We start from the raw sequence: 25,390 nt of genomic DNA, 5'->3' as shown, positions 1-25,390 counted from the left end.
TGGGCCTGAATCCGTTGCACCCTTGAATATTGTTACCTAAAAATAGTCATGCACCAAACATTGCAATCTTGTTGCTTACTTTGTTTTGATGTCTAATGCAGCCTAGTTAGGCAGCAGACCAGTCGGCCCTAAATCCTTTGCACATGGTGTGTTCCCTCATCTTTCAGGTGAGCACAGTGTCCAGGTTCTGTACGAAGACACGCCGGTTCTACGGAGCCCGGCCAGGGTTTGCGTCTGCGACGGCTGCGACCCCAGCAGGGTGGTGGCCACCGGGCCGGGACTCCAGAAGGGCCTGACCGACAAGACCAACTCCTTCAACATCATTACCAGGTGAGGAGCTTGCACGCCGACGGTGTGCTCGCGCGCCGCGCCGCCCGTCTTGTTCTAACAAAACTGCTACGATAGGGGGGCGGGCACCGGCGGTCTGGGCATCACCGTCGAGGGTCCGTCCGAGTCCAAGATGGCGTGCAAAGACAACAAAGATGGCAGCTGCAGTGTGGACTACGTCCCCTTCACGCCAGGCATCTACGACGTCAACATTCTCTATGGAGGAGAGCACATTCCCGGTGAGAAAGTTAAGAAATTACTACTGCATCCCGTTTAGGCAGCAGCTGAGTAATTTGCACCCTCGGATGGCGGTTTCTAAAAATTGCCACACATCAAAGTTGTGCGTCTACCCGTCTACTTAGTTACATTTTCTATCGCTCCTGTTTAGGCAGCTGACTTGTCGGGTCTGAATCGTTGGCCAATTTTGTTTATTTCCGTTTGTTAAAATTTCTGGTGCAGTCAACCTGTCGGGCTTAAAATCATTTGCACCCATGGCTGTTTGCATCTTAAAGCGGTCGTGCACCAAACCTTCCCCTTTACTTTGTTTCAAATTGAACTGCTTCCCATCTCGGCAGCGGACCTGGTGGGCTTCAATCCTTTGCAGTGTTTCTAAAAATGTTGAAAGGAAAAAGGATCAAGTACCTCGCAATCAACGCTTCTTTTTTCTGTTTTGGCTTTCAGGAAGTCCCTTCAAGGTTCCAGTAGAGGATCTTGTGGACCCCAGTAAAGTGAAGGTGTACGGGCCGGGGGTGGCCCCGGGGGTCCGGGCCAACATCCCGCAATTGTTTACGGTGGACTGCAGTCAGGCGGGCCTGGCACCACTGGCCGTCACTGTGGATGCCCCCAAAGGGCTGTCGGAGTCCGTGGAGGTGATGGACAACGGCGACGGCACCCACACGGTGTCCTACACGCCCTCTGTGGAAGGCGCCTACTCTGTGTCTGTACAGTACGCCGAAGAGGACGTCCTCAGAAGGTACTGACTGCATTTGTAACGCAGCCCATTGAGGCGGCAGACACCTTTGAACTTGTGGTCGTGTCTATGCTGATGTTTGAGACTCTGTGAAAGCTTTTGAGTCAGCCTACCTGATGTCAGTTCCTGTGCACCTTCTGCGTTTTACTTTGAAGTACTTTTCCCCTGCGCATTAATGTTGCGACCGGAAAAGGCAAATTTAGTGTTTTGGATTTGTCTTGTCTTTCCTCCTTAGTCCGTTCCGCGTCCGGGTTCTTCCCACCCACGATGCCCGCAAAGTACGAGCCAGTGGCCCCGGGCTGACCAGCAAAGTCCTCGCCAGCTTCCCGGTGGAGTTCAAAATCGACGCCAAGCAGGCGGGACAGGGACAACTGAGCGTGCTCATCACGGTCAGTATTTCACACACTGTAGAGTGGAACCTCTTTGGCGGGGGGGGGCACGGCCCGTTTAGGCAGTTTGACCAAGCGATGACGTGTATGGGAATGCATGGAGTGCCACTTTTGAGACGAGTCTTATTCTCTCACCTTGAGACTGATGCTCGCTCAGAGGAGGACTCGAACTGCAGCCTGTTTAGGCAGAATACTCACCAGGCCTGAATCATTTGCATCCTCACTTGGCTGTTTTTAGTTTGGTGCTCGACCATGTTTACAATCTGCCCCTATTGAATTGGTTCAATGCTCGTTCAGGCAAATTTTGTTGTGTTTCCATTTCCAATTCCTTTAATGGTCTACTGAAGCTCGTTTAGGCTGCAGACAAGTTGGGCGTGAGTCATTTGAGCAGGCTAATCATGACTCCGCAAGTTCAACTTGAGAGGTTCCACTGTACTACTTAGTCCCAATACTCCTACGCTATGAGTCCGCTCCGTCTGCACTCGCTTCAGGACCAGGACGGCAAACCCAAGCTGCCCACCATCCATGACAACGGAGACGACACTTACACGGTGTCGTACGTCCCCGACCGCGTGGGTCGCTACACCATCGTCATCAAGTACGGCGGCGACGACATCCTGGACTCGCCTTACAAAGTCCAAGCCACGGTGACGGGAGACGCCAGCAAGTGCACTACAACTGGTGCGTCACTACCAAAAGAATACACAACGTTAGCTTCAGTGTTGTGCCTGACATTCAATTTCAGCGCTAGCCTCTTCACCCTCGAGCACTAACGTTGCCATCACTAAGGTCGAGTACATTTAACCCGACATAATATCCCGGATAAAATACAGTTTACGTCAATTTCTGTACAAAAGTACAACTCTGTATGCCAAATGGGAAGTTTTCTTCTTTGTATGCCAAATGGGAAGTTTTCTTCTTTCATTTCCCCACACAAAATATCCAGTGAAAAAAATTGTGCGGGTGAAAATCACCCGACGTTAATGTTCTGGGGTCAAGTAAAGAGTCCTTTACCGCTTGCAGCGGTACAGCTAACGATATCACTTGACATTAGCTTCCAAAATTAGCATCATTTGTTTTCTGTAGTAGCTTCCAATGTTGCCTCTAATAATAATTTTAAAAAACCCTCTATAAAAATTCATTTTAAAAATTGATTGCTTAAAATTCTACAACGTAGCACAGTATTTTTTTCATTTAAAAAAACGCTTGCTTAAAATTCTACAACGTAGCACAGTATTTTTTTCATTTTAAAAAAACGATAGCTTAAAATTCTACAACGTAGCACAGTATTTTTTTTTTCATTTTAAAAAATGCTTGCTTAAAATTCTACAACGTAGCACAGTATTTTTTTCCATTTTAAAAAAACGATTGCTTAAAATTCTACAACGTAGCAAAGTATTTTTTGCATTTTAAAAAAACGATTGCTTAAAATCCTACAACATAGCACAGTATTTTTTTCATTCTAAAAAACAATTGCTTAAAATTCTACAACGTAGCACAGTATTTTTTTTCATTTAAAAAAAAACGATTGCTTAAAATTCTACAATGTAGCAACAGTATTTCTAAAAATGTGCAATGTGTGTTTTGTCCATCAGGGCCCAAAGTTGGCCCCAGAGGGGAGCTGGATCAGGAGCTGTTCCTCCCGGTTAACGCCCAGGGTGCGGGCAACGGCAAGGTGAACTGCGTGGTGGTGCAGCCCGACGGCAGCGAGGTCGACACTCAGGTGACCGACAACCAGGACGGAACTTTTGACGCTTTCTGCACGCTCATGGAGCCCGGCGACTACGTCATGTACGTGCGTTTTGGTGGACAGAACATTCCCGGCAGTCCCTTCAAAGTCAAGGTACGTAGAGCAGTTGGATGCCAATATTACACTCCAGGCCTCTAGGGTGGCGGTATTGCATTTTTCATAGTCTGCGGCAATTGATTTATTTATTTTTTTTCAACTACATTTGTGCATTTTTAAAAATCGTTCTTTCTATAATGGCAAAGAATAAGTACTACAGCCCGTTAAGGCAACAAAATAAAGTTGCGTGTTAGCTTTTCAAACCTTCCTGTGGTGTCCTCAGGCGAGCAATGAGGTCCCCGCCATGCAAGAATTGACGTCAATCCAACAACAAGCTGCTCCACCGGGAGTTGGCTTTCAGCCTTGGGTACACACATGAACGCACACACAAGCACACGCACGCACTCTCACTCTCACCCTCAGGCATTTACATAATGCCTACCACTCAAAGAAAAAAATGTCCACACATGAAAGGCTGGATAACAACAGTTGTGCCACAGTAGGACAGAAAGACAAGAACTTGCACTCATTTATACAAGGCGGTATGACAAAGCTTGCGTCACACTAGGATGAAAATGCAAAGACACACACACACACACACAACCGATCAAAGTGCGATGACGATGTTTTGCCACAATACAATCGCAAGACAAGCACGGTCACTCTTGCAAGGTAATATGACAAAATACCACACCAGGGTGGAAAGACAAGAATACACTCACTCCATTTCCGCTTTCTTCGCATCTATACGATTCTTTTCGCATCGACCAATGGGAATGCAGCTTGCTGCCAGGCTGGTCGCTATGGTGATGGCCGCTAACGCGCTTGTGTGCGTGTGCGCGCGCACGTGCTGTGGCTGCGAGCGGTGGTGCGCGTCACTTCCCGTGATGCCGCTGAGTGGGCGGGGCTGCGGCTTTCTAACACCGGCCAATGAGATTGTTGTATTTGTCGAGTGACATTCACCGCTCCCGCCCCACCAGGTGACGTCGGAAGACTTCGGCAACGGAATCGGCGGCGGCGGCGGGTTCAGACCCTTCCACATGGTCATTCCGTTCTCCTTCAAGAGGGGGCCAGTCACCGGTGAGACACGGACGGACATGTGTTTTTAAAGTGGATAGATGAGCCAGGTCGTTCGTAGACTAAAAAAAAAAAAAAAAACTCTTGAATAAGTTAAGTCATTAAAAAAAAAAAAAAAAGGCGAACCACACACACCCATACATTCTTGCTGACAACAAAGCGTCCTCTTGCAAATGAAGGACAGCAGATGTTGTGTTCTCGCCAGCGGCTACAAAAGTGGAAGACATCTGTGTGTGTGTGTGTGAACTGCTTCGTATTAATCAGTACACTCCCAAGTTTGCATTGGAGGAAGTGGCCATGAAAGACGTTGCTTGTTTAGGCCAAGTGCAAAGCAAGCGCAAAATGTTTCTTTCCCGTCCAAACAAAAGGGAAATGCATTTGGAAGACCTTTTGTCGTGGCCGCATCGCCGAGTGGGCCCAAACAAGATGCGGGACTCAGCCGCTTGCTCCCTCTTTCAGGCGAGGTCCTGATGCCGACGGGGAAGTGCGCTCAGCCGCTGATCACCGACAACCTGGACGGGACGGTCACGGTGCAGTACTCCCCCACCGAGGCTGGCCTGCACGAGATGCACATCAAGTACAACGGAGCGCACATTCCAGGTGTGGAAAAATGCAGCGCCTGAACCTTGAACTCTTTTGGCCAAGCTGGCCTTCAGTCGCACACGCGAGCGGTTAATTGAGGTTTCAGGAGAGAACATCTGGTGCGCAGAAGGAAGAAATCACTCCCTAGGCACGATAGTTTTACTTTTATATACGGGTACTTGAATTAAAAAAAAAAAAAAAAAAAAAAGTCTTCAAGCTGTTTATTGACACTCTCAGTTGAAGTTTACTGTCAAACTAAACATACAACAAAGGGCATTACATGTTGTGTGGTTAAAAAAAAAATGCTTTGTCTTAGAAAAGGCTGTTTAATGCTAACAAACGATTCAAAAGGTCCTAGACATGCTAATGAGTAGCATCGATCATCATCTGTGTAAATAACAAAGTGGAGCCCAGCATATTTGTGGATTTATTTTTTGAAGCCTGTGCCTGGCTTTTTTCAAATTTTTTGACCCAATTCCATCTATATTCGCTTTTTTTTTCATGACCATTTTTCATAGATGTTCTTTTATCCTCTTGAGAGAACGGCTTACTATTACTGCGGAGTTTTGACTTAACTTCACTTGTTCATTACTCGCTGTTGGCTACATGGGGATAAAGAGTGCACTTTGTAATAATGCACTCTCTGTTGTGTGCCTGTTTCTGTTGCAGAGTCTCCTCTCCAGTTCTACGTTAACCGCTCAAGTAGTCCCAGCGTGTCGGCCTACGGTCCGGGCCTCAGCTACGGCGTGGCCAATAAGACGGCGGCATTCACCGTCAACACGGAGGACGCTGCCGAAGGCACGAGCCCACAAATCATGAGCGTTTGCAAATCATATAGAGTCAAAAGTCAAAAGTGTTAGGCATCTGGTGTCCCGCAGGGCTGAATATGAGAACCCTTGCTCTTTTCTGTCAGTGGTGTTTGCTGATGGATTTGTGGGACCTTGTTGTCGCTGTTATGCGTCCAGGAGGTCTGGACCTGGCCATCGAGGGTCCGTCCAAGGCGGAGATCAGCTGCGTGGACAACAAGGACGGCACGTGCAGCGTCAGCTACCTTCCCACGCTGCCGGGAGACTACAACATCCTGGTCAAGTACAACAACAAGCACATCTCCGGCAGCCCGTTCACCGCCAGGATCACGGGTCAGTACGATGGGAGATTACAGTAAATCGTAGTCTAGCGAAAAACACGAATCATCGACACCCCCGACTGTTAATAATTGCCTATATTAAGGTGCTCAAAACCCCAAACACTTTAATATCGTTTCAAATACATAAATGTCTTAAAGGCAATGTGGCTGTGGGAAAAAAATGCACTGGAAATGTGTGTGTACATGTGGCAAAGACTCTCCATAACTTTTGCAAACAACCCAGCCTAAACTAGCTCTTTGGTGACTTACGGTCCGAAGAAGTCTCTTAGTCTTAGTCTCTTAGTCTCTTCACTTATGACTTCAACAAACTTCCGTGTACCGGCTGTAGCGCTTAACTTTTTAGACAGAGCTTTGGCGCCATCTTGCGGCATCTTAAATTGTTGGAAACTGCACCAAAAAAACTTTTTTTTTTTTTTTTTTTTTGTTGTTTCCTGTTTTTTAATAACAAGCCGTTACATATAATGTAAGGTCCATCCACTAGTACAGTGTTTGGATTCATAGTAGGACAACTTTGACAGATTAGTAGTACAACTACAACTGTGCTACTAGGAGTACTAGTGGCATGCAGATGTGACGATACTCTTGATATTCATTTTGCTAAAATATATAAGCCTCATTTATAAGATTCATGTATTCCAATTTCATCTAAATTTTCAGTCCAATTTAATGTGCATCATATTTGCCAGTCAAATGTAAAAGAAACAATTAAGGATGAGTGCTATGTATTCAAAATGAATGAATCCAATGTTTTTGAAATAGGACTATTTGAACTCAATAACACCCTATTCACATACATGAATTACACAACGTATTTTAAAAAGCAGAAAAGTATTGTAAACACATGCCAAAGTTGTCCTTCAAGGGAGCACGGAAAGCTTACAAGTACATGACCCAAACGTCCCAAAAAAAAAAAGAGAAACATGACTGTAAAGGGCTTCGAGCTAACCAAATGCTGCTTCGCGTGCGCCACAGAGGACAAACAGCGGCGCTCTCAAGTGAAACTGGGCTCATCGGCCGACTTCTTCCTGAACATCAACGAGACGGACCTGAGTCTGCTCAGCGCCAGCATCGCGGCGCCGTCGGGCCGCGAGGAGCCCTGCCTGCTCAAGAGGATGGCCAACAACCACGTGGGCATCTCCTTCATCCCCCGCGAGGTGGGCGAGCACCGCGTCAGCATCACCAAGAACGGACGCCACGTGGCCAACAGCCCCATCGCCATCATGATCGTCCAGTCGGAGATTGGAGACGCCGGGCGCGTCGCGGCGCGCGGCGACGGGCTGCTGCGCGGGACCACCTTCACCGACGCTAGCTTCACGGTGGACACGCGAGAGGCCGGTAAGCAGGCCGGCCGACCGGCCGACCGGCCGACCGACCGACGGCCGCCGCCAAGGCAGAGTGTGTTCTCTTTCACCACACTAAAGTCTCGCTAAATTTGCCGCATCAGAGCCGGAAAAGTCGATTCGGCAGTTATCCAATTTGGGCCTTTGACGCTGAACCCAGCAAAGGCAGAATGTTGCATGTTAAGTTTGAAACGTCCAATTTAACAGAAGTGCCATCCCACATACAGTTCAAGCCTCCTTCACGCAGTAGTCCTGAAAAAAAAAAAATTCTCCATCAGTACCATAATGGTAGATTCAGAATTTATCCACCTTTGCCTTTTACACCGAACCCAGCAAAAGTGGGGTGTTTCTGCAACTATGTGCACTTTGTCACAGCAACACGGCGTCCACGCATACTCCAGCAAAGGCTGGGTATTGTAAACCGGCAAAGGCAAATTATTGCTGCTTTCATACAGCAACACAGCATCCATCGGGCAAGGCTGACTTTGTGGACATCTGTGTACCGGTGTTGAGGCATTCTTTTTGACACAGGTGTAATTAAGGGGCTGCAGAAACAAGCCTTGGTGGGAGGTAACGATGACGTCTTTATGTTGCGTTAAGGTTACGGTGGGCTGGCTCTGGCTATCGAAGGTCCAAGTAAGGTGGACATTCAGACGGAGGACATGGAGGATGGGACGTGCCGTGTCTCTTATTGTCCCACCGAGCCCGGAAACTACATCGTCTCCATTCGCTTCTCCGACAAGCACATCCCAGGTACGAAGGAAAATTGGCGCCCACTGTAACAAAGTAAATGTTAATCATGTTGGAAAAGTGTCGTGGAGGTGGGAGTCCCGCAGGGCCGAGTACTAGATCCATTGCGTGTTTCTTTGAATCGTGATGTGCCATTAGTGGAATTGAATGTGTTTGGTGTCCGGGTCGGACAGGAAGTCCGTTCACGGTGCAGGTGACGGGGGAAGGTCGCATCCGGGAAAGCATCACCCGCAAACAGAGGGCGGCACCTGTTGCTGGCGTGGGGAGCACCTGTGACTTCAGCCTCAAAATACCAGGTGCCTGTCTACAGACTTTTTTTTAAAAAAAACTCAAGATAAACAAATGAAATATATGTATTTATACAAACGTCAGTGGCAGTCAAGCTGTTGCCGTTAACGCGTTGTGGTCAATGGCCGAAATGTCGACTTGAATTCATTTGTCTTCCTTCTTCCCTTCCCATCCCATCGTTCCTTCTCCTCTTCCCGATTGCTGTCCTTTGCCTCTCCCTCCTCCAACTTTCCTCCCTTGTTTCCTCGTCATCTTCGTCCAGTGAGCTGCGTCTTCCTGACCTTGTCTCGCTCGTCCCTCTCTCGCATCTCTTCTTCTTCTTCTTCTTCTTCTTCTCCTCGCTTCTGCGGGTTCCTCTGGCGCTCCGGTGGGAAAATGGCCGAGGTTTGCAGAAAACTGAAAATGTTTGAAAATGTTTTACTCGATTGATTTTGGCACTTGTTCGACTTCCTCTTTAATGGTGAATACTGCACAGAAATACAGATGTTTGTCTTGGTTGTGCATGTTATGAAATCGAGAAGGTTTAGGACAAGAAGATTGGATTGAAAAACAATATTATGAGCAAAAAAAAGTCTGATTTTGTTTTTCATAATAATAATCGGAAAAGTTAAAAAAAACGTTATACACCGCCAAAAAGTATGGACGCTCAAATTTGAGCCTTTTTTGAGATTTGAGATTTTGAGATTTTTTTTTTTTTTTTTTTTTTTTTTGTCCTCCCCAAAAATGTCCTTGTGTGCCAGATTTAATTTATTATATTAGGTATGGCATGGTAATGTACAACAAAAAAATAAAGGAAGTGTTAATTTTTAAAAATGAAAAATACTTGCTGGATTCATTATTATTATAATGATGATGAGGACTTTTGTTATTTATACAAAATGAGTGAGAGAAATGCATTTGTTGGACACCTACACTTTGAATAATAATAACAATACATATCTTAAATATATCTGAATATATTGCCAGAGTAAATAAGGAAACAAATCTTTTCATTTGTATTGTTTTTTTTCTGCACTGTACCATCCCAAAAACAATGCAAAAACAAAAACAAAAATTGTTTACGATAAATAAATCAAAATCACCTTATTAAAAAAAAGAATTCTGATTTTACTTGGATGACAATATGTATTTTATTGTGTTTATTTGAAGTGTCATTTTTAAATTTTGATTAAACTGCTTTAATTCCTTAAATGTGTGAAATAGAAAACTGTATGTAAAAAAAAATAATAATAATAATACTAAAAAAATCATTCAACTGCAATTGAATTAGTCAGACTATCTTGTGTCGGCGGCAGGCCTGGACTTGAACGACGTGACGGCCGAGGTCACGTCCCCATCAGGCGCCAGTCAGGCCGCCCAGCTGGTTGCCATGGGCAACGACACCTACTGTGTACAGTTTGTGCCCACCGAGATGGGCGTGCACAGGGTGAGCGTCAGGTATCGGGGCGCCCACGTGCCGGGGAGCCCCTTCCCGTTTACTGTTGGGCCGCTGGGCGAGGGCGGTGCCGCCATGGTCAAAGCCGGAGGCCCGGGACTGGAGGGAGCACTGGTAGGAGAACCAGGTAATGCACAAGTGCACACTGACAAATAACCCAATGTCCGAACACTCCTGCCAGGGGGGTTTTAAAAATTCAACTCCCAAAGCCTGTTTGACTAAAAGCAGCATGAAATTTGGTCAAGATCACACTCCCAAAAAAAAAAAAAGTCTCAAAAGACTGGAAAGTCAAAGGAAGTCAACCATTTTGGTTTGAAACCACCATTTTAGGGTCCTGTCAAGCATTTCCAGGGTCTTTCAATAACAAATTCTTCGAGATTTTTCTCGTTTCACTTAGCAGCATTACATTTGTCCACCATTATTGTTTCAAGTGGCCATTGTAGGGTCGTGAGCATTTCCTGTATCATACTGAGATTTGGGGGGAATATTTAGCCCCCAAAGCTAGTTTCACAATGCATCTTGAAATTTGGTAGACAGGTCATCCATGAGTGACCCATAAAGTCTCAAGAGGCCATGCCTGAAAGGACAAAGCCATTTTTTGCTCATAGTTGTCATTTTAGGGTCATGTTAGCAATTTCCTGTGGTGCTGTAAAAATGAACTCACCCGACAAAAATATTTTGAAAATCCCGCTCCTGAAGCCAAGTACAGGAAGCCATGCCTGAAAGTCACAGAAAGTCCGGCCTTTCGATTGTCGGTGCCAAGTTCTCGTCTTCCAACAGGCCCCACTGACTCCCTTTTTTCCCCGTCTGCAGCTGAGTTCAGTATCTGGACCAGAGAGGCCGGCGCCGGGGGGCTGTCTGTGGCTGTGGAGGGCCCTAGCAGGGCCGAGATCTCATTTGACGACCGCAAAGACGGATCCTGCGGCGTCTCTTACGTGGCGCAGGAGCCTGGTAGAAGAAAAAAAAACAAAAAAAACGAACAACATGATGGCCTCCGCCATCTCTGTGTGTGTGTGTGTGTGTGACGCTGCTGTCATCCTCCAGGTGACTACGAAGTTGCTGTTAAGTTCAATGATCAGCACATCCCAGATAGTCCCTACCTGGTCCATGTGTTGGCGCCCACCTACGACGCCCAACGCATGATGGTCACCGGACTTCAGGTTGGCCGCCCACTAATATACTTTATTAAAAATGGCAAGGCCATGGCAAGGCCATTTTTAATAACATATATTCCCAAATTAAATGTCAACAATAATGCAGAGAAATATGCAGTATACTAAAATAATGTAACAATATGGTCTAATTAAAAGAAATGGTAAAACAGCACATCAAATGATTTAAACAACAAAACTAAAGTGCATGAAAATAGATCAACCAAATGTGTACTTCAGACACCTAAAAACATTTTGAACAATGTAAAAGGCAAATGTATGCGTGCGTTTGCAGAAGTCAGGTCTGAAGGTGAATCAGCCAACGTCCTTCAATGTATCAATGGAAGGGGCTAAAGGAAAACCGGAGGCCAAGGTCACCAGTCCCTCTGGGGCACAGGAGGAGTGTGCCGTCACACACCTGGAAAAAGGTGCGTGAATGTGTGTGTGTGTTGGGAGGGTGGGGGGTATGCGTGTGTGTGTGTGTGTGTGCGTGCGCGGGTCGCGGTCCAAACAATAATCCTCGATTCGCCCTCCGTCCCAGACAACTACTCGATCCGCTTCATCCCCCGGGAGCGAGGCCTCCATTCGGTGGATGTCAAGTTCGGCCCTCAGGGCCGCGTCACTTCCTTCAGCGTCATGGTCGGGTCGCCCGAACAATCTGGAGAACCCGGACTGGTCTCGGCGCACGGTGCCGGACTGGAGAAAGGCACCACAGGTTTTGCCATTTGCCATTTTCTAAGATTTCCATGAGAAAAAAAAATCTCTCTCTATAGAAAATAGTCATAATTTGTCAAGAAATAAAACGTTTTATATTTTCCTTTTTTTTTTTGCAATTTTCGTGCATACCACTAGAGGGAGCTCAGCTGGCGTAGCACACTTTGAGGCGAAACTTGTGATTGTTTTGGTGGTGTTTTGAGTGTGCGTGCTTCCCGGCGGCAGGCGTCCAGTCGGAGTTCTTCATCGACAACGCGGCGGCGGGGCAGGGCGTGGTGGCCGTTACGGTGGAGGGCCCGTCCAAGGTTCAGATGGAGTGCCTGGAGGTGGCCGGCGGCTACAAGGTGCTCTACACGCCCATGGCGCCCGGCAGCTACATCGTCGCCGTCAAGTACGGAGGACCGTACCACATCGCCGGCAGCCCCTTCGTCGCCAAAGTCACGGGTCGGCGAGCGCTTTGGCGCCTCTTCTGTCTCATTCAGCCAACTTCTTCCTGCCTTCTTTTCGCTTCCGTTTTGCGTCTTCTGTTGTCTTCTTCTAAGTCTTCAATTTTCCGTCTTTTTTTGTTCCATATTTGTTGTTTTCTGTCATTGGCTTTTTGTCCGTTGTCTCAATTGTCTTCATCTCGTGTTCTTCATTTTCTGTCATGTTTTCTTGACTTCTGTACGCCAGCTTCTTGTCTTCAGTCTTCTTGTCTATTTTCTTCCTTTTGACATCCCTCTTGGCTTGTCTTCAATCTTCTCCTGCCTTCTTCATCTGTCGTCCTACTCAGTCTTGTGCTCTTCTGTTTTCTATCTTCTGTCTTCTTCCTCTGCGGTCTCCAACTGTAGTCTTGTTTGTTATCTGCATTCATCTTTTATTTCACTGCTCGAACCAGTAAAATGGGTCTTTGACGTCTATAGCCGTCAACGGCAGTGAGTGAGTCAAAAGTATTTTCCTTTTGACCTTTATACCTGAATTTATTGTTCACGCAAGAAGAAAATGTTGCGATTGCAGCCTTTAGTATGATTTGACATGAGTGCGTGCGTGTCTCTTTCAGGTCCCCCTTTGGTGAACGTGACTAACGCCAGCGTGTCGTCCACACTGACCCTCGAGCCCTCTGCGGAAGCGTCGGTAGTCCGCAGCAGCAGCAGCAGCAGCTCTTTGCGGAACGCCGTCAGCGAGTCTGCCGCCTCGGACGCCAGCAAAGTGCTAAGCCAAGGCCTGGGCCTCAGCATGGCTTACGTCGGGCAGAAGAGCAGCTTCACGGTTGACTGCAGCAAAGCGGGTGAGTCCTGCCCCATTCGCATTCTTGATATTATAATTGCCTTGTTACTGTCGCTGTCCTATTTTCATTTTTTTTTTTTTTTTCTTCAGCTGTCACTGTCCTATTTTCATTACATTTTCACGCTTCCTGGCTCTCCACCAATCACCGGCCACGCTTTTCAGCCTGACATTATTAACATGCCGCAAAATAATATGAAAATATGCTGCTGTAATGGTTGGCATCCATCTTGCTTAAATGAGTAGACAATTGCTTAAAAGCTAGTCAATGACCAGTCAGGATTGAATTAGAAACCTGAGTCGCAAGGAGTAATACTTCATCTTATTATGATGTGTATCATATTATGGCATTTAATGCTTGTTGCCCCCCACCCCCTCCTCAGGTAAGAACATGCTGGTGGTGGGTGTGCACGGCCCCCAGGTTCCCTGCGAGGAGGTCCTGATCAAGCACCTGGGCGACCTGCACTACAACGTCAGCTACGTGCTGCGCGAGCGCGGCGAGTACGTGCTGGTGGTCAAGTGGGGCGAAGACCACATCCCCGGCTCGCCCTTCCACGTCGCCGTGCCGTGATGCCGCCGGCTCATCCCAAAGCGGGGGTGTCCAAAGGTGTGGCGCGGGGGCCGCTTGTGGCCCATGGCCCGTTTCGGGGGGGGTTTTCTCGCCGACCAGAGGTATGCTTAAAAAGTAGGAACTAAAACGACACAGGTCACATTACACTGAAAAGAAATGTTTTGCTAATGCTAATAATGCTAATGTCTTTTTGCATTGATAACACAAACCTGAGTTTTTTGTTTTTTTTGTTTTGTTTAGATATATTTAATTCACATGTATTGTTCTACAGTTCTGAAACAACACAAATAGGCCAAAAAGCACTCGACCATTTTTGGGTATTTGGGGCAGTGGTGCCTTGAGATCCGAGTGACCAAACTATAACAAGCAGCAGTGTGGCAGGCAGCAAACAATTTTTACAAAAAAAGTGGCCTCAAGCACTTTTTTTCCATTCACAGTTGAAGTTGACTCTCAAAAAAAGAGAAAGCGTAATCAACCCAACTACAACTTCTGAAAGTCCGCTAGTTTAATGCTAACAAACAGTTCAAAACAGCTTGGATGGGCTAACGAAACTAGCATCAATGTCGTGGTAATTCTAACTCTTTCACGAATGGCTATTTGAACACAAATGGTGCAGCAACATTTAGACGATATCTCAATACGCAGATATTTTCTTTATCTGTGAAAAATGACCTAGTGCAGCTTACCGGGTCATGTGCAGTAGTTGCGAAAGGCGTCTGTGCCTCCATGACATGAGTCGAAATGAATTAAGTTTTGATTCTTTCTCTACATTCTATTTGTTTTGCTATTTTTAAGTACAATATTATAAAGTGCTATTTTCCTTACTTTGAAATGCATTACAAAAAATGTATTTTTGTTTTGGGGGGCAAGTAGGCACCACTGTACTTCGAAATAGCAAAAGCAGAGAAAGATTTTTTTTTCCACACTCAGATCTAAAATTTTCATATACCTTTGTTGATTCGTTTTAACATTGAATAAAATATATATATTTTTTTTTTTACATTTTGGACACCCCTGCTACGAAGTAATTAATAGTCCTGTCATGTATTTTAAGGAATTAAAAAAAACATTGAAACCCACCTTGGTGAAAAGTGGTGTGTAGAATTTCAAAATGCGATTGACACCAAGTTGAAAAATGTTGCGCTTGACTACAGTTGAAACACTTCAATTTCTTATTTTTAAAAGTGCTAAAAGGTTTGCTCAAACGTTTATTAACGACTGGAATAACTTGTTGAGTTTTTTTAAAAAGTAGCATCTGAAATATCGTCGTGCAAAGATCTTAAAATGTTGCCAAAACTTTTCAAAATTGAAAGCGGAAAACAAGAAGTCTTTTTGTCACACTCCAGTCCAGCAGGGGGCAGTGTACGATGGGATGTGGGCTTTTGTTGGGCTTGCTGCACTCCTAAGTGACTACTGATGTTTTGTCTTCAACCACAATCCTTTTCTGCACTCGTGCACACTGTTTGCGCCGATTGTTTACTGTAATGTCTTGGCATCGGGTACATTTAGCCTTATTCTGATTTGAATGTTGGCTTCCGATGTGTCCCGGGCACATCACCAAGACTATGTACATTTGATCATTAAAATGAACTGGAATTAATGAGTGGCGAGTTTTGTTTGTTTGTGTGTGTGTGAGAATATATGTAGTATTGTACATTTCAACCAAAAGCATGTATTGACATTTTTTTTATAAAGAAAATGCAGATAAATACATACATTTTTTGCAATGAATGAGCCCACGCACTTAATCCCCAACTGTTGTTGGCAGGTTGTCCCCCCATATTTAGACTTTGGGAAAAAACTGCCTTATTTTTAGAAATGTGTATTTTCAAGGAAATGAAAGGGGGGGGGGCAGCCTTGAGGGGGGGAACGTTTTTAGAAAGAAAATGTTATGTTTTTGAGAAAAATGTTTTTAGGAAAAATTTAATTTTAGATTTAATTTTAGATTTTTCTTTTATTGCCGTGAAAATGTATTTGCCCTCATAATTGCTTTGCATGGGTGACCCTCTTTAATGTTTTAACTGATCATATATATTATCAAGGATCGAAAAGGACAAAGCTAACTGCTCACATATTTTTTTTCAGGATAATGACAAGAATGAATTTTTTTTCAATTTACAAAAAAAAGGGGGTCTTTTATTTGCTATAAAAACGATACAAAACAATGGTTGCATTTGTTCAAAGAGTCTTTCTCAACTAAAATAATGTACAGCATAAAATCCTATTTGTTTTTCAGGAAATACTGGATTAAAATTGATTTAATGAGGAAAACAACCTTAAAGACTTTGTTAAAAAAAAAAGAAAAGGAAATTAACATTAATTGTTGTAAAACTTGTTCTATTTCAAATGAAGATGAGAAATTAGTGTACTGTATTCTTTTCTGAAAAATGGTTGCTGGTCTTCAAATGTATCGTCGTGTGTCTGCAAAAAAGACATTTTGGCGGGTGGGTTTACCACTTCCTGTGGGCGTGGCACTGTTATCTCACCCCCCACACAAACACACGCGCGCGACGGGCATGTCCACTTCCTCGTCTACAGAGTTTCTCCCACTAGTCGATTTTGGACCAATGACCTGGCTGCATGTCTTAAGTTTGTCAAGTGTGCGTTCCTGGGCACTGTTAAGAGTTTGAATATTGTTGAAGCGTCTCGTTACTTGGCCACCCGCAAAGGCGACCCGGCGCACGACGACAAGTGGACGCTCCTCTCCGCAACTTCTTCCACTTTGTGCGGGTGAGCAACTACTTCCTGTTTGTACTTGTCAGTGTTTACCTGGAAGGCTTCAAATGTTTCCCCCACCTTCGTAGTGAGACAAAGGAATGCCATTGTTTCAAAATTGCTGGTGGCTTGAGTCCATCATTCGGTGTATTGAGTCTTGAAATGACGAGAACAATTAGCTACAGGTGACTTTTTTTTATGGTCAATTCATTGGAATAAAAATGTGGAAATTAGTAGATGTGACAAGCTCTCGCGTTCTTCAAATGGCCTGTATGGGCTTTAAATGTATGTCTTGGAGACACGAATGAACTGTGGGTGATGTTTTAAGGTTGATTTAATAGAGAAAACAGTAGTGCAAAGCAGTGGCTGCGTCCTACGTGTGACAACAATCTCCCGCTGTATGTAAAGGCTTCAAATGTAAACAAGTCAACAGGTGACACTTTACTGGCAATGGTCAACTTAACACAGACAAATTCTTGTTAAAAACGAACACAGCAGGGGGGTTGATTGAAAAATAATTTCTGTCCGGCTGTGCCCTACCTCAATGTGACAACAATCTCCTGTATTTTTCACCTGTTATGTAGAAGCTTCAAATGTGTGATGATAAGCAACCTACTGGAGACAAATCCTTGTTCTTCAGTTGGAATGTAGAGGCTTCAAATGTTTTGGCATGGGCAATCAGTAACAGTCAACGGCAATTTATTTGAAAGACCTTGTGGCAAGTAAAGTCTGTCGTACATATGACAACAATCTCCTGTATTCTTCGCCCACCATGTTGAGGCTTCAAAAACAACAAACAGGTGATGTTTTGCTATCAATGTAAGCAAATAACAAGTATACTGGCTTTGTTTGTCCTACATATGACAGCAATGTCCCATTCCACAAAATATTAGTGACTTAAGTTGGTCAATAATTTGTTGGTTTTGTTTCTGCATTTTTTTTAAATTCTTTTTTTAAGGGAGGTCGTGGGGGAAATTCCTGTTCTGGACCGTTGCTTCACTCGTGATTGATCGAGATTAAAAACACAGAACTTGTCTGGGCACATTGGTGCGTGTGTATGAACACAATACAAGACAATAAATGACATGTTTTGTTCAGATTGTGATTTTTCTCCCCAAAAAACGACTTCTTGTAATGTTGCTACATGTCCTATTTTTTTTTTCTCAAAACAGCAGTTTATTTTGTCAAATGTACTACTTGTATCCTAACCACCAACCGTTCGAATGGATTGTTGCTGATGTTTTGCCTCGGAATGGTTCTGTTCTATTCTAAGCATGCGGCGCTTCAGGATTCTTGGAAGTCAGGTAGTAGTAATGTTGACCCCTTTCCTCTCAGAGTGCCTTTAAAACATCTTCCTTCCTTCCTTCCCTCGAATGCACGCTAGTGTATATGATTATTTCGGGCAACGTCAACGCAACGTGATGTTGAAAGGCCTCAGGCGGCGTCTGCAGTGGCGGCCAGCGGACGTGTCGCCACATGACTCCAAACTCTAATTGAGGCCATCAGTTGTCAAGAACAAAGGAAAATGTTGTACACAAGTTGTAAAATGCCACTCGAACTTTAAATGTGGCAAAGCTTTTAATGACCATGACTTGGCTGTGCAAAACGAGTACACGCAAACGCTCCTATTTCTGAAAAAAAAATAAAAGTTCTATATTTTCAAGAAAAGAAATCAAGCAACAAAAGCGCAGCGCTGGCTGACTTCGGATATGATGAGAAGACGACCTCTTAACACAGCGCACTCGATGGGGGGGGGGTTTGCAGAAACAGCAGCCGCAGCAGCGTATTTGTTTCAAACTTGTTGGACAAGTTGCGATGTTTGGTCAACACACGCTTGTGCTTTCATTTTATCCCGTGCTCCAACCCATGGGGAAATAAGTCCTATTCCCTTGCTAACTGTACATCTCATATTACGTAATAGGATTTTTTTTTCTTTCGTTACAACTTCAAAAGAAGTTTAACTTCCTTCTTGTACCGGTAAAAAAAAAAATTCTCTAAAATATGCACACACAAAAAAAGAAAATGACTATCGTTGAAAAATTCTGTAACAACAACGAGGCGCTCTGAAGCGTATCCGAATGGAAGATGCATTTTCGGGGCGTCGTTTTTTTAGGTACCATTCTTATTAAACTTTCACGTGTAATACATTTCAGTTGAATCATTATTGAAGTATGCTTTTTTTTCTTCCTAAACTGAAAAAAAATCGTGTTGAATTTACTTACAAAATTACATCTGGATCCAGATACCGTTTTTTTTTTTGTTTTTTTTTAAGTGGATCTATAGTCTACTTAAAAAATGTCTCTGAAAATAATATAAAATATACTTTTTTCGAAATCAACCCTGTGCCTCATTTTTGATGAACTCTTTGGGCCTATTATATTACTGTATTTCCATGTCGGTCACACTGGTGAAACTTTGAAGTATTTTTTCAAGGGTGGTCTCGGTGTAAAAAGTTTGAGAATGGCTGCTGTCGAGTCGTGAAAGGCGCAGACGCTCTTGAAAATGGGACCCCAAGAAAACAGACAACACGCACGCACAAAGTGTAAGAAAAGGGGCCTCGGTTGGCCTTCCTTTGGAATCCACAAGCTGCACAGCTGCACAGAAAGCGTTTGTTTTGTGTAAATAGCGTCATTTCTGACATGCCTTTCGCGTGTTCAGACACATGCATCGCCATCTTCGTCTTCTGTTTTTCAGCAGCAGCCGACCATGAAAATCGCGTCGTTCAACATCCAGAAGTTTGGACGAAACAAAGTGTCTGACCCGGATATCCTTCAGATCCTGGTGCAGGTAACGCACACATGCACAGTATACAATATTTAATTCATTACAACACCGCGAAAGAAAGACCTCTTGAATATGCTTTTTTATTCATATCTACAGGATTTCAACCCGATATTTAAATATAAAAGGACAATTGATTATTTCACAAGTAATATATCTTATTTCTCTATGAAATTACACTTTCAAGAACGACATCTAATTATTTGAACAAAAAGAACCATGCAAAGTTATGTTTTGAATTAAATCACCCTTGAAAAGTTTCGAAAATAAAGAGGTTATTCATTTTCATACTGATTACATATCGTCGCTGTCCTGTGAAAAACACTTATCTCCGATTTTGGAAACTTTTTAAATTTTCACCTTAATGCGATTTCTGTAACGCGCAAACATGATTCAGGTAAAAATAAGGGAAATAAAAATGGAGGTCAGTGTTTATCACATGACCGCGACGATATGCAACAAAAGGCAACTGATTATTTGAAAATGAAGAATGACTGCATTATTGTACAACTAACATTGCATTAACATTAACATTCTTAATTTTCAAGTAATCAATTAAAAAGTAAAGCAATCAAATCATTTTTTGCATTAAATTTAAGTTTAAAAATTATTTTTAAATGTTTTTGATTTCAATCGTAAGACAAAATATTCACTTTTGAAAAAAAAATCCAACATATTTGACAGCAAAGGCAAAAAAGTGTTCCTTTATACGAAAAGATGTATTTTTTTTAAAGAATTATCATTTATTTCATTTAATTAAAGAGTACAAACAGATTACTTTTTAAAAAAGAACCATTTTGATTATTAAAATATAAAAAAATTCAACTGATTATTCGATGATAACAATCACAGAAAAAAATGCAACAGATTTGAAATGCAACAGAAACATGGATCATTGTATTTTTCTTTTTTTTTTATTAAGACACAATTGAAATGAATCAAAATGTGAAATGAATCAAAATGTCTTTTTAAAATGTCACCGACATGTATGAAAAGCTCCAGCCGATTATTTGTTGACTGCCTTTAGATTATCCAGCGCTATGACATCATCGTGATCCTGGAGGTGGTGGACGTCAGCGGCACGTCGGTCAAAACCCTCCTGGATGCGCTCAACACGTACGTCCGCCGTCCAAAAATGCGGAAAGGACCCGAAAGATGACGTACATAATAAATGTGTGTGCGCGCGTGCGCAGGCCCAACGCGCCTCATCACTACACTCTGAAAATCAGCAGTCGGCTGGGCCGATCCCGCTACAAGGAGCAGTTCATGTTCCTGTACAGGTAACGTCGTCGACGACGTCGAGGACGTCATCCGAAAGGCTCCGTGGCGACTTTGTCTTGGGGCCCGCGTAGGGACGACTTGGTGGACCTGGTGGGCTCGTATCAGTTTGACGACCAGGTGACGGATGGCGGCGACGTCTTCGCCAGGGACCCTTACATCCTGAGATTCCGATGTCACTGCACAGGTGCGAGAAGTCAGGCTGGAAGTGTGCGTCGGCGTTGAAGCGAGCGAGCGAGCGTCTTGTGCGTGTTTCCACCGCAGTGCTGAAGGACCTGGTGATGATCCCCGTCCACACCAAACCGCAGGACTCGGAGACGGAGCTGGACGAGCTCTTTGACGTCTTTCAGCATGTCAAGATGAAGTGGAGGACCGACGTGAGGATATTTTCTGTCTTTTACAAAAGTCCGCACCTGAAGCCGGTTTGATTTGGCCACATGAAATTTGGTGGACACTTTTATCGTGAGTAGACTCACGCAAAAAAATAAAAAATAAAAAGTCTCCAGTAGCTATGACTTTATTTATTTACAGCCCCAACAGGCGGTTCAACTTGGAAATAGGAAATTTGCTAGACACATCTACCGCGAGTAGGCAGACAAAAAAGTTCCTGGAAGCCATGACTAGAAATACACAGCAAGTCTGCCATTTTGGTCTGAAGTGGACCTTCTCAGGGTCACTTGAGACTTAAGACGCAGACATGTTATGAAAATGTCAGCCCTCAAAGCCAGTTGAACTCGGGAACGTGGCGTTCGGGAGACAGGAGTGGACCCGCAAAAAAACAGTTCAAAAAGCCATGACTAGAAATGCAGGAAGTCTTCCGTTTTGGTTTGAAGAAGCCTTCGTAGGGTCCTTTTGGCCATTTGCAAGATCCTTCAAAGGCTTTGTGATTTTATGAAAATCCAGCACCCCGGAGCCCGTGTGAAATTTGGTTGGTGCGTCAACCACGAGTAGACCCACAAAACCAGAAATAGACGAGAACTCAGTCGTCCGAACTCCATCCCCACGGCAGAACGTGATGATCTTGGGCGACTTCAACGCCGACGGCGCGTACGTGACCGAGAGCGAGATGCGGGGCATTCGCATCCGCAGCGATAAAAACTTCCACTGGCTGATTGGGGATGACGTCGACACCACGGCCAGCTTGGGAAACACAAATACATATGACAGGTAGGATCCAGTCGGTTTCCGTCCGCAATGTGCAAGTTTGGCCCAGCAAGTCCTGAAACCGCCGACTTGAGTCTTTCTCGAGCCAAGTCATGTGACTGGAGCCCCCCAACTGTGGAGGGATGGTAGCAGACGTTAGCGCCAATAAACGGTACAAACGGTGACAAACATATGTAAACGTATTTCCCCCGTTCCAGGATCGTGGTCTACGGGGACGACATGCTCCGCGCCGTGGTACCGAAGTCCGCCAAACCCTTCAACTTCCAGAAAGCGTTCGGCCTCAGCAATGAGCAGGTGTGACGAAGCAGGACGCGGGGCTCACCACCCGACATTTTCTGGACAAACGTCTCCTCTTTTTTTTTTTCCCGAAGATATGTATTCCAAACTCTTGAGTGTGTTTTCCTGTGAGATCATCAAATCAGCCATGATATCAATGCGGCGCTTAGGGATCCATTTTGTATCGCAAGCGAAAAGCAACACACGGCGATTTTCGATGTTGTCTGTTTGTTTTGCAGGCGCTAAAGGTGAGCGACCATTACCCGGTGGAGGTTGAGCTGAGGCCTCTCACCACGGCGCAAGAAAATGAAGGTAACCACGGACGATTATGTTATCTGAATAGCACTACGTGTTTGGGGTGCTCAGAATTTTCAAATGCGATTATTAGAGTGTATTGAAGTGACAAAGATTACGGCCTGAGAATAGACCCTTGCGGAACTCCGCAGGCCCTTTCACGCTGCCTGTGAAAGTCACTGGTACCCTTCTGTGGTGGGATGACAGAAAAAGACAAAAACTCATCTGAAGTGTCATGAAATTTGCTGAAATCTCGTCACATTTTATTCATGAGCTTCATTCCAAATTGTACCACTTGTAGGAAAAATCCACTGGCTACGATAGGAAAATACTACCATTTGTTTTCCGGTTCAATCTACCCCAGCAGGTCCACAGTTGGACAGCGAACTGCTGGAGTTGAAACGGGGAAACTTGCTACTGGAGCGTGAGAAACTCAAGCTGGAGATCCAGATTCTGCAGATGAAATTGGCCAAGATGGTTGGAGGAGACGAAGAAGAGCAACTACTGCATCGGCCGCCACGCCAGCAGCCAACTTCGAGCTGCAAAATGCTGTAAGATAAAAGACACGCTACGCTGCTAGATGTTTAGGACTGAGGCCAACAGACTCGTTTACAAGTCAAATGTAGAGGTTCCCGAGGGCCTTCTGAGGGTAACGATAAAACATTTCAACACTTTTTTTCTGCTGAACTTAAGGGATTTCAATCTCGAACTCATTTAAGGCCAAGTACAATAACTTCCACTAGTTGAATAGTTGGACAAAACCTCAAACTCGGCTGCTTCCTGAGGCCAACATGACCACTTTTACCTCAGACATATCCACTTTGCGGAGGCACCATTTTGTTATAGTCATCTGGTATTACGTGACCTCCATTAAATATTTTTTTTGCTCATTAAAATATATTTCAACAAACACCTAACATTTTTATGTGATTTTTTTTTTTTTTATTATATCCGAGACTATAATGGTATAAATATAGACCCTTGTGGAACTCCGCAGTTTATTTTAATGCATATGATGGGCATGTTTTTATTTTGCCAGCCCAAATGCATGGTGTCCTATATATATCTATATCTATATACATACATATATATTTTTTTTTTTCTGGGCTGTTGGGATCTCTATGTAAAAAACATACTCTATTTATAGAGGATAAATATAAAATATGGATTTGGAAAAAAAAAAAAGTGAAAATGTGCTTTTTTTAAAAAAATTTAAATCGGACAGCAAAGATATCCTGCAAATCATAAGCATGTACAACTTTCTGGGGATGTTCTGCCCACTGTAGGTGGTTTGCCATCACAGACCATGAGGTACTTTTACTGGTTTAAATCACACACTGTAGATAAAACAGGCATAACAGCACAAATGAGATTATTTCAAAACATTTTATTGGACTCTCATTTACAATAAAATGTAGTCAAAAACCCAAACATTTTGGTGATTTTAACAGCATCATTATTCCCATAATTGTGACAGTGACCAACCTTTTATTTGAAAACGGCCGGTCAGTGTTTATGACTACAAGTGCGTACGACTTTGAGGAAAAAAAATATCACACAGTGTGAAATCTGAAGTTACAAGCTGTACATTGACTCCAGGTAACACTGCCTAGGAACTGTCACGGGAAAAAAACCACTTAAACCGGAGCCAGACACGCTGCAGTCACGGTAAACTGAGCCGGGAGTCATCGGGAGGCTTCACTTCTTGCCCGATTTCTTGATGCCGCTGCCACCTGGTGGAGAGAAATGACAAGACAGTGCACGAGGGAACCGAAACGACACCGTGAATGCCAGCTGTAGGATCGCGTAGCGAAAAAGCTGTAAATTAATGCCACCACCTAAAAACAATGCCTATAATTTCCTCTTTGCCCCCCCCAAACACTTCGATATCTTGCCCATATTTGGAAGTGGTTGCTCAGCGGCCTACTGGGAAGTTGCATGAATGCCTTTCCCACTGGTTGGTCTGTTCGGGTTAGCGCTCTGAAATCACTCCACCAATCCCTCTCCTATTGGATGCGCCGTTCGATGTCCCAAAGACGCTGCTCCCGAATTGAACATTTTTTCGAATCGAGGCGGCGTTGTCTTTGTACCCTTGCAGCTGTTGTTAAAGCCAAAACATGGGATTGGCGAGTAATCAATCTCAAGCTCTAACCATCATTGTGGAGTAGTTAAAGGCAATGTCAATAAGCCAGTTCAACTGCGTTGCACTTTTTCCAAGATCTATGTGTTCAACACTGCGTTTGTGTTCATACCTAGAGGTCCTTTTCCAGAAGCTTTGGCCTTCATGGCCTCCAAGGCCTTCTGCTCCTCCTTCTGCTTCTGCTTGAAGGCAATGTCGTCCTGCACACACATTTAGCACACTTCTTCACTATCAAGGGAATTTATAAGTGTAGCTTGACTGCGCGAATTATTGCAATGCACCAAATGCGGGCCCAGCCACTTGCTAAACAACAAATTCAATATAATGTCATATGTTTAGAAAACGTACGTCATCTACGTCCTTGTTCTGTTTTTTGGGAGCCTTGAGTGGTTTCTTTTTGCCTCCTGAAATGAAATGAGTTATTGTCAGCGGAGAACATTTGACTGTGGATGTAATTGACTAAGGTATGAAGATTAGTTAAATAAATGCATGGTTGCATACTATGATTTGACATGCAAAAAATATATATGCATTGCAGCCACTTAAATTACTAGCGCTGCTCTCTTTAGGAGCAGCTAAAAGCTAATCCACACATACATTCACGCAACAGTGATTTCTAATGTTACGCTATGATGCGACATGCAAAAAAAAAAAAATGCATTGTAGTCATTTAAATTACCAGCGCTGCTCCCTTTAGCAGCAGCTAATCCACACATACCGTCATGCTACAATGATTTTTAATGTTATATTCATATGCTGCCACTCATTCTCGGCGATATAAAACGAAGTCCCACCTTCCCTTCCGGACATCTTTTAGCGTTAATAAGAGCAAAAAGAGGACAAAAGTGGTGTGTTTTGGTGAGAATGTTGCGCTGCCTCCAATCCAGTAGCGACGAAGCCTCACCGTAAGGACCCCGGCCAGCCAGAAAAACTTTCAACCCGGAAATAGAAG

General features: G+C 44.1%; 3 protein-coding genes across 5 annotated transcripts in view; 2 read left to right on the top strand and 1 right to left on the bottom strand.

The window, feature by feature from the left end:
- flnba (filamin B a) overlaps positions 1–15,390 on the top strand; it is a 36,943-nt gene extending 21,553 nt beyond the window's left edge. The window contains exons 26-47 of one of the 2 annotated variants that reach the window (XM_086041257.1): positions 168–330; positions 406–566; positions 1,009–1,300; positions 1,533–1,686; positions 2,178–2,367; positions 3,282–3,529; positions 3,756–3,839; positions 4,453–4,552; positions 5,009–5,149; positions 5,801–5,929; positions 6,097–6,270; positions 7,251–7,613; positions 8,219–8,371; positions 8,542–8,664; positions 9,952–10,218; positions 10,905–11,042; positions 11,136–11,251; positions 11,538–11,670; positions 11,784–11,957; positions 12,182–12,400; positions 12,996–13,223; positions 13,603–15,390. In XM_086041257.1, coding sequence (XP_085897383.1) covers positions 168–330; positions 406–566; positions 1,009–1,300; positions 1,533–1,686; positions 2,178–2,367; positions 3,282–3,529; positions 3,756–3,839; positions 4,453–4,552; positions 5,009–5,149; positions 5,801–5,929; positions 6,097–6,270; positions 7,251–7,613; positions 8,219–8,371; positions 8,542–8,664; positions 9,952–10,218; positions 10,905–11,042; positions 11,136–11,251; positions 11,538–11,670; positions 11,784–11,957; positions 12,182–12,400; positions 12,996–13,223; positions 13,603–13,790 — 3,938 coding nt within the window. In that variant the 3' untranslated portion in view covers positions 13,791–15,390. The remainder of the gene's footprint in view (positions 1–167; positions 331–405; positions 567–1,008; positions 1,301–1,532; positions 1,687–2,177; positions 2,368–3,281; positions 3,530–3,755; positions 3,840–4,452; positions 4,553–5,008; positions 5,150–5,800; positions 5,930–6,096; positions 6,271–7,250; positions 7,614–8,218; positions 8,372–8,541; positions 8,665–9,951; positions 10,219–10,904; positions 11,043–11,135; positions 11,252–11,537; positions 11,671–11,783; positions 11,958–12,181; positions 12,401–12,995; positions 13,224–13,602) is intronic. The other variant, XM_086041258.1, reaches the window with a different exon arrangement.
- An 856-nt stretch (positions 15,391–16,246) lies between these two features.
- Positions 16,247–23,208, top strand: dnase1l4.1 (deoxyribonuclease 1 like 4, tandem duplicate 1). 2 transcript variants are annotated; one of them, XM_086041261.1, is made up of 10 exons: positions 16,247–16,520; positions 19,203–19,292; positions 20,314–20,402; positions 20,480–20,566; positions 20,639–20,751; positions 20,829–20,941; positions 21,574–21,731; positions 21,926–22,022; positions 22,244–22,316; positions 22,666–23,208. In XM_086041261.1, exons 2-10 carry the CDS (start codon positions 19,212–19,214, stop codon positions 22,851–22,853), a joined length of 999 nt encoding a protein of 332 aa, XP_085897387.1. In that variant the 5' UTR covers positions 16,247–16,520; positions 19,203–19,211; the 3' UTR covers positions 22,854–23,208. The 2 variants fall into 2 exon arrangements, with proteins under 2 accessions (XP_085897387.1, XP_085897385.1); XM_086041259.1 differs by having other exon boundaries at positions 16,248–16,520; positions 22,663–23,208.
- A 457-nt stretch (positions 23,209–23,665) lies between these two features.
- tma7 (translation machinery associated 7 homolog) lies at positions 23,666–25,389 on the bottom strand. The gene is made up of 4 exons (XM_086041267.1): positions 25,233–25,389; positions 24,787–24,842; positions 24,551–24,638; positions 23,666–24,031 (listed from the first exon to the last, which is right to left on the bottom strand). Exons 1-4 carry the CDS (start codon positions 25,246–25,248, stop codon positions 23,997–23,999), a joined length of 195 nt encoding a protein of 64 aa, XP_085897393.1. The 5' UTR covers positions 25,249–25,389; the 3' UTR covers positions 23,666–23,996.
- Between the last annotated feature and the right edge of the window lies 1 nt (position 25,390).

Source organism: Filicampus tigris, chromosome 9 (genome assembly GCF_054856515.1).
Source record: "Filicampus tigris isolate MCC_2025a chromosome 9, RoL_Ftig_1.0, whole genome shotgun sequence".
Lineage (NCBI taxonomy): Eukaryota > Metazoa > Chordata > Actinopteri > Syngnathiformes > Syngnathidae > Filicampus > Filicampus tigris.
The sequence above is the reverse complement of the archived record's forward strand: the minus strand, read 5'-3'. Positions and strand labels throughout refer to the sequence as shown.